Raw genomic sequence first — 7,560 nt, 5'->3', positions numbered from 1 at the left:
CTTAGATCTGAAGTAGGAACTTTTAGATAGGGCTGAATACAGTTCACGTCCCCTAAGCGTTTTCGAAAATCACTAAGGGAGACTAAATGGTCTTTTCTTACTTGTGAAGGTTGAGGGGGTCACTGTTGGAGTGTTAAGTGTCCTGCCCAACTAATTAAAGGATGGTTCCACATGAATCTCCTCTGGGGCTACTGTTAGACCAAACTGGAGCAGGGAACCTACAGTTTCCATTAGGATTTCTTGTAGCACTGTTCGATCAGGGTCAGCCAAAAGTACGTCATCCATAGAATGAATGAAGTAAGGCCATTATAAGCATGTCTGACCGGTTCAAGGGCCGATTTACAAAATTTGGACAAAATGTAGGGCTATTTTTCATTCCCTGTGGCAAGACCTTCCATTGTTACCTAGGATAAGGCTGATTAAAGTTTTCAGAAGGCAGACTAAAAGCTAACCTCTGGCAGTCCTCATGATAAAGGGGAATGTTGAAGAAACAATCTTCTGAATCTATCACAATTACTTGAGAAGCTTCTGGCACTGCCACAGGGGATGGGCTCCCTGGTTGCAAAGAGCCCATACTCTCCATAGTACCATTCATTCCCCTCATCTGGCAACAATCTCCATTTACCTGATTTTCTCCTACTAACAAAAATTGGAGGATTCCACGGAGTAGTGGAACACTCGGTAGGTCCTTCCTTACGCTGTTCTAGGTGTCTTGCTGCTGCTATTGTCTCAGAAGTGAAGGACCACTGTTCTACCCAAAGAGGAGCATCTGACTTCCAGATTATTCAGTTAGCAGCAAGAGGAACAATCGCCCCTTCTACAAATCTGGATAGCCAATCTGTTTTTGTCCAATTATGAGATTTATATTCACGGGAGTTATTAGACCCTGTTGTGTCTTGTCTAAACTTTTATTGGGATGAAGCCCCACTTGTACCATCTGACTAGTGAGCGACCTTGTCACCTGGGGTGTAAAATAACACTCCCACTTGGGACAAAATTACTTGTCCAATAAAGAAAGAGTTGGAAGGAATAACATAAGGACATAAAGTTCCTGAATTGTGTCCCTCAGCAGACCATTTTATAATTTGAGACCTTTTGCCACATTAGAAGCCTGTCCTATACCCACATGAGTAGCAGAAACATTTAGAGTTGTCCAGGCTAAGGGCTAATCTTTTGCTGCAATGCAGGGAACATCTGCTAGGGTGTCTAGGAGTCCTTGAATACGGACTCCCTGAATGTGTAATACTTAAGTGGATCGGGGGTCTTAATATCCTGTGTCCAAAAGGCCATATCTCTAGACCCAAAGCCACCGCCTCCTCTGCGGGCATTAGTGGCATCCTTTCTTATATGATAATAATGCAATAATAGTAACTGGGCAATTCTCTGATACAACAACTTGATATCTCCCTGATAATCAGCATCAATGACCCCAGGAATTATAGTGATGCCCTGAAGGGAGATGGAGCTCCGCGTCCCAATATTACTCTGACTACCCCAGAAGGCAGGGGCTCTTTATACCGGTGGAATAGTTATAGGTGATGAATCAGGCATTAGTATTATGCTGGTGGTGGAACAGAGGTCCAGTCCTGCACTGCCTAGGATTCGCCTGTAGAGCTTGGAGACAGATTGAAATTGGCGAACCGTCTGTGAGGGCTGAGGGATGTTGCCCCAATTAGTGTCATGGCTGGGGGCTGGCCCCTCAATCTCTTAACCTGTTCCTGAGACTTTTGGAGATTGGTCCCCAGTGATTGGATAGATTTCCAATCTTTAGCCCAGTGAAAGCCCTTTTGAACCTAGGACATATAGTTCTGGGCACGTTGTTATTATTGATCACCTGAGGAACAGGTGTGCTTTGCAGGGAGGTAACTACTTTTTACTTAGGGCGGTCTCCACCGAAATGTCCCACTTCCCCACAAGAATAGCAATTAGACTCAACGAAGGTTTTTTGCTCTTTGTACCTCCTGACTGCCCTAAGGACCTGACATATTAAGGTTCTGTTTCTCCTTTTAAAGCTGTCGCAATCGCCACACCCTGGATAAAGGCTGAACTTATGTCTGCGCACTGATTGACATGATCAATTAAGGTGTGTCTTTCCTATAGGCTGTAAAAAGAACTGAAAGGCAAAAGAGGCATTTTCAAACGCTAGTAGTGTAATGAGAATGACCATGGCCTCAACATTTGTTATCACTCTTCTAACAGCTTGTATGACTCTATATAAAAAATCCTCATAGCTTTCATCTGATTGTTGTCGGATGTCTCCCAAGTTAGCAGTCCTGCCTGTTGCAACTGGCAAAGCTCTCCATGCATGATAGGCACAATCAGTGACCTATTGTAACGTGTCCTGGTCAAGATACATTCGAGCTTGAGCAGTGTCCAGATCACCCTCGCCCAGAAGTTTCCCGAGGGCAACGTCTCTCCTATTCGTCCCTTTATTTACTGCTGCTCTTTCTCTAGCTAGCTCATCATATTCTGCTTTCCATAGCAGATATTGCCCTCCTGACAGGCATGCTTCTGCAACCTGAATCCAGTCCTAAGGCATCATCCAACGGGATATTGGGGCCTCTAGCAATGTGAGTGTATAGGGCGCAGGTGGCCCATATTCGGCACAGGCAGTTTTTAGTTCCTTAACAATATTATAGGGAAGAGGTTCTCAAGAGAGGTCCTCATCAAAGTCTCCCTTAAGAGCAACAGGGACGCAGGTAACAAAATGTGTACCTCCCTCTTTTCCACCTCCCTAACGGCAGCTCCAAGCCCTACTCCTTTTGAAAGTGGCATGGGAGGAAGAGGACCAGATGGAGGCAAAGTACCTGTCGTCTGAACAAGGAAAGTCCAATTGTGTTATATTAAATTTGAAACCTTTGTAGTGGTGGCGTGGGGGACAGCCCCTGAGTCTACCTTCTTATCATTTGGAGGGGCTGTGGGCTTGAAGACTCCAAAATTCTCTTTTGAGGGCTCTAACACCCTCTATCTAATTGTCAATACAGAAAGAACATCGACCGGGACCTTTTGAGGTCTTTGTGAAATATAATGTTGTCTATTATCATTCTCAACCTGATTCTAGATATCTATGCTGACAGTTCCTTCTTCATAGAACCAGGGGCACTGTATTTGAACAAAACGTAAAAATCGAGCAACTGGTTGAGAGCATACCTTTACCTGTTTTATTCTTAGCATGCTTGGTATTATATCCATAAAGAGTCTCCTTTCCTTAGACATTTTATTGCCCATCATATAAGGATGCTTATCATATAAGGAAATAATGTATCTTTAGCATTCAAATACAAGACAATGTTTTCAACATAGCAAAGGCAGAAGGTAGTTCTTTGTGAGCAAGCGTTAATAGCCTGTCTACTTAAGGGGAAGTCTGAAAAATAGGATTCTCAGGAAACACAATGTTTGCTCCCATAATCACAAAAGAACAAGTTCCTACAATAAGTTCCTTCACAAGCTGCAATCAGCATTGTAGGGCTAGAATAAGGAGACAAGTCACTCTCCATACCAATCAACAAGGTACTTAGGGGGTCGGTGCTGAAGCAAAAACAATTGAGGGGGGTGGATATTGGTCATTGTCTGAAAGCAGGAGGCCTTGCAAACCTGCTTTAACCCCACAAGTGTTCTCAACTAGTGAGTTCAATAGCCCATAATGAAATTAATTATAACTTTGGCGAACCCCATCCACTAACTCTTCCGAACCAGAATAGGACATATGTTTTCTATGTGTTTAACTTTATAGTATTCCCAACAAATATTTTGGTGTAATATCTCAATAGAGTGACTGATGTGCTGCTTTCTATTTTGAGATCTGTAATCTTAATGACATTTGAAGTTCAATTTAATACTTTTGTAAATCTATCTTCCCAGTTACTTTCCTATATGAACCGTCTGGTGTTTGCTAAAGTGTGATTTATTTATTTTTTATTATTTTCTTTAAAGTATTTTTTTTATGCTTTATTTATTTTTGATACAGAGAGAGACAGAGCATGAGAGGAGGAGGGGCAGAGAGAGAAGGAGACACAGAACTGGAAGCAGGCTCCAGGCTCTGAGCTAGCTGTCAGCACAGAGCCCGACGCGGGGCTCGAACCCACAAACCTGAGATCTGACCTGAGCCGAAGTCTGAGGCTTAACCGACTGAGCCACCCAGGTGCCCCGAAAGTGTAATTTAAAATGATGGTGTTATCTCATTCATTACAAGGCGAGGGTTTGCATCAAGGGTGCATTTTGAGACTTAGAGCAATGATTGAATTCTAGGTAAAGGGGAGGCCACTTTCTTTCCATTTAAGTTTTGCTCCTATGTGATAACTACAATGTTGAGTACATTGTGATGAGCAGGGAGAGTCTGCCACCTTGTTTACATTTCTGTGGTTACTCCCCACTAGGAATTCTCTGATGTCCAATAAGGGCTGAGGGCCACTTACAGGCACTAACATTCTTTTAACACTTTTCAAGTTTCTCTCTTATATGAATTCTGTGATGTCTGATAAGTTTCGATGACCAGGGAAAAGCCTTGCCACATTCTTCACATTTGTAAGGTTTCTCTCCAGTATGAATTCTGAGATGTCGATTAAGGTATGAGGGGTAGCGAAAGGCCTTGCCACATTCTTGACATTTGTAAAGTTTCACACCAGAATGAATTCTGAGATGTTCACTAAGGTGTGATTGGTTGATAAAGGCCTGGCCACATTCGTCACATTTGTACGGTTTCTCTCTAGTATGAATTCTGTGATGTAGTGTAAGGCTTGAGTACTGGCTAAAGGCCTTGCCACACTCTTCACATCTGTAAGGTTTCTCTCCAGTATGAATTCTGAGATGTTGAGTTAGGTGTGAGCGCCGTCTAAAAGCCTTGTCACATTCCTTGCATTTGTAAGGTTTCTCTCCAGTATGAATTCTGAGATGTTGAGTTAGGCCTGAGTGCCAGGGAAAGGCCTTGTCACATTCCTTGCATTTGTAAGGTTTCTCTCCAGTATGCATTCTGAGATGTCGAACAAGGCTTGAGTACCGGCGAACAGCCATGCCACATTCTTGACATTTGTAAGGTTTCTCTCCAGTATGAATTCTATTATGTTGAGTAAGCACTGCATTCTTTCTAAAGGCCATTCCACATTCTTGACATTTGTAAGGTTTCTCTCCAGTATGAACTCTGTGATGTTTAGTAAGCATTGTGTTCTTGCTAAAGGCCATTCCACATTCTTGACATTTGTAACGTTTCTCTACAGTATGAATTCTGAGATGTAGAGTAAGATTTGAGTGCTGGCTAAAGGTCTTGCCACACTCTTCACATTTGTAAGGTTTCTCGCCAGTATGAATTCTGTGATGTTCAGTAAGGTGTGACGGCTGGCGAAAGGCCTTGCCACATAATTCACATTTGTAAGGTTTCTCTCCAGTATGAATTCTGATATGTTGACTAAGTTTTGAGTGCTGACGAAAGGCCTTGCCACATTGTTCACATTTGTAAGGTTTCTCTCCAGTGTGAATTCTGAGATGTAGAGTAAGGCTTGAGTGCCGGCGAAAGGCCTTGCCACATCCTTCACACTTGTAAGGTTTCTCTCCAGTATGAATTTTGTAATGATGAGTTAGTCTTGAGTGGTTTGTAAAGGCCTTGCCACATTGTTCACATTTGTAAGATTTCTCTCCAGTATGAATTCTGAGATGTTGACTAAGGTGTGAGTGTTTGCGAAAGGCCTTGTCACATTCTTTACATTGGTAAGGTTTCTCTTCAGTGACAACCCTCTGATGATAAGTGACATTTGAGTTCCCTTTAAAGGCTTGGGTGCATTCTTGACATTGGTAAGGTTTCTCTCCAATATGCATGCTCTGATGTCTAGTAAGGTAGGAGTACTTATTAAAAGTCTTGCCACACTGTTGACATTTGTCAAGTCTCTCTCTAATATGGATTTGCCCATGTGTATTTAGTGATGAGCAGTCCTTAAAGGTTTGACCACATTCTTCACAGTTGTAGGATGTCTCTCCAGCATGCATTCGCTGATGTTGAGATAGTGTTGAGTGCCAATGAAAGACTAGGCCACAGTCCTTACAAGTGTACCTTTTCTCTCCAGTACTAGTTGTCTTCTGTATATTTAGTCTTGGTGACTGACTATGGTTTCCAGACTTATTACATGTGGATGTGTTTTGTCCCACACAAATTATCTGATGATCACGAACACTGGAGGATAGCTGCAGAGCGTTCCTACGTTCTCTATATTTGTAAGGATTGTCTTCCAGATGTGTACTCCTCTGTATGATATGTTTAGGTCTTTGAGACAAGACTTCCTCACCTGTATTACATTCAACATGGTTTTCTGGCAAATGAGTATGCAGACATTTGTTATCGTTGGAGCCCTGGTTAAATTTTGCCTCAGAATCACTGCAAGCAGCAATTCTATGTCCATTCAAAATCGTCTCGTAATTTTGTTGGGCTGACCTCTTTTTGATGTGCCCCTCAAGTTGATGCCACGTTACATTTTCTTCTTCAGTTTTAAATCTATGATTCTCAGAAACACTTGAGTGAAAGGTCAGTCCAATCCCATTTTCCAATTGGGCCAAATACTTATTTTCAACTTGAATGTGGTCACTTTCCTGATTTTCAAATGTTTCTTTCAACAAATATTTATGTTCGAATATTTGCTTTGAATTTTTGGTTACTGAAACACGCTGCTTGACAGAAGTAGCCAACATGAAAGGGGAGGTTTTGTCAAATACTTTATATTGTTCACCACTTAGGGCAGTGAGATTCTTCCTATGGGCAGAGGTCTCTGTTTGGTTATGGCCGTCATGATATGTTTGATGCCCTTCACTCTCCCCATTGTTGACCCGTTCTATAGTTAAATGTAAATTCTCAAGGGTACTATGTTCCCCGGTTGACACTTTTTGAAGACAATTTTCTAAGCACAGTCTTGGCAGGAATCTCTCAGTGCATTGCGAAGATACAGCTGAAAGACACCAAATAACAAGAAAGAAACATCATCCCACTGACTACACTCAGATGAATACAATGTAGAGCTCTATTATACAAAATTAAAAGCAATCAGAAAACGTCAGCCAAAAGTTTGAGAAGGGATCATTTGGACTTGCACATGGACATAAAACTTGCACACAACACACAGACCATATAGCCTAAAAGAAAATTATGTAGAATTGTCATGCTATAGTGCAAATCATTTTCCAATACCTCAAATAACCAGAAAAAGTACCACACGAAACCAAAATTACCACAGAAGGAACCTTAAACCTACAACTGAAATCAACAAAATAGGATACAATAAAGCTAAGACCATATCAAACATAGGAAGTATTGGCTTTCAGAAAAGATCAACAAAACTGATAGACCTTTCAATCAAGGAAGAATGAAAGAGAAGAGACCAACATAAGTTGCCAGCAGTGCAGTGAAAGCAGACAGATTATAACTGACACTGCTGAAATAAAAAGGTGTGTAAGAGGCAACAATGGATAATTATATGCCCACCAATTGACACCAATAGATGAGAATGAAGTCAAAAAATGGTACAACCAACTATACTCCATCATGAAAAAATATCACTACTGCCAACATTTAAGAAGATTGAA

At 41.6% G+C, this 7,560-nt stretch overlaps 2 protein-coding genes across 2 annotated transcripts in view; both read right to left on the bottom strand.

Moving 5' to 3' along the window:
* The window catches only part of LOC115295647 (zinc finger protein 665-like), a 114,016-nt gene that overhangs the window by 29,460 nt on the left and 76,996 nt on the right, over positions 1 to 7,560 (bottom strand). The gene's annotated exons all lie outside the window — the stretch shown is intronic.
* LOC115296524 (zinc finger protein 91-like) overlaps positions 4,096 to 7,560 on the bottom strand; it is an 80,479-nt gene continuing 77,014 nt past the window's right edge. The window contains exon 16 of the mRNA XM_029944976.1: positions 4,096 to 6,926. Within this exon, the coding sequence (XP_029800836.1) occupies positions 4,432 to 6,926 (2,495 nt within the window). The 3' untranslated portion in view covers positions 4,096 to 4,431. The remainder of the gene's footprint in view (positions 6,927 to 7,560) is intronic.

The sequence above is a fragment of the Suricata suricatta genome, chromosome 7 (genome assembly GCF_006229205.1).
Source record: "Suricata suricatta isolate VVHF042 chromosome 7, meerkat_22Aug2017_6uvM2_HiC, whole genome shotgun sequence".
NCBI lineage: Eukaryota > Metazoa > Chordata > Mammalia > Carnivora > Herpestidae > Suricata > Suricata suricatta.
This window is presented reverse-complemented; position numbering and strand designations above follow the sequence as displayed.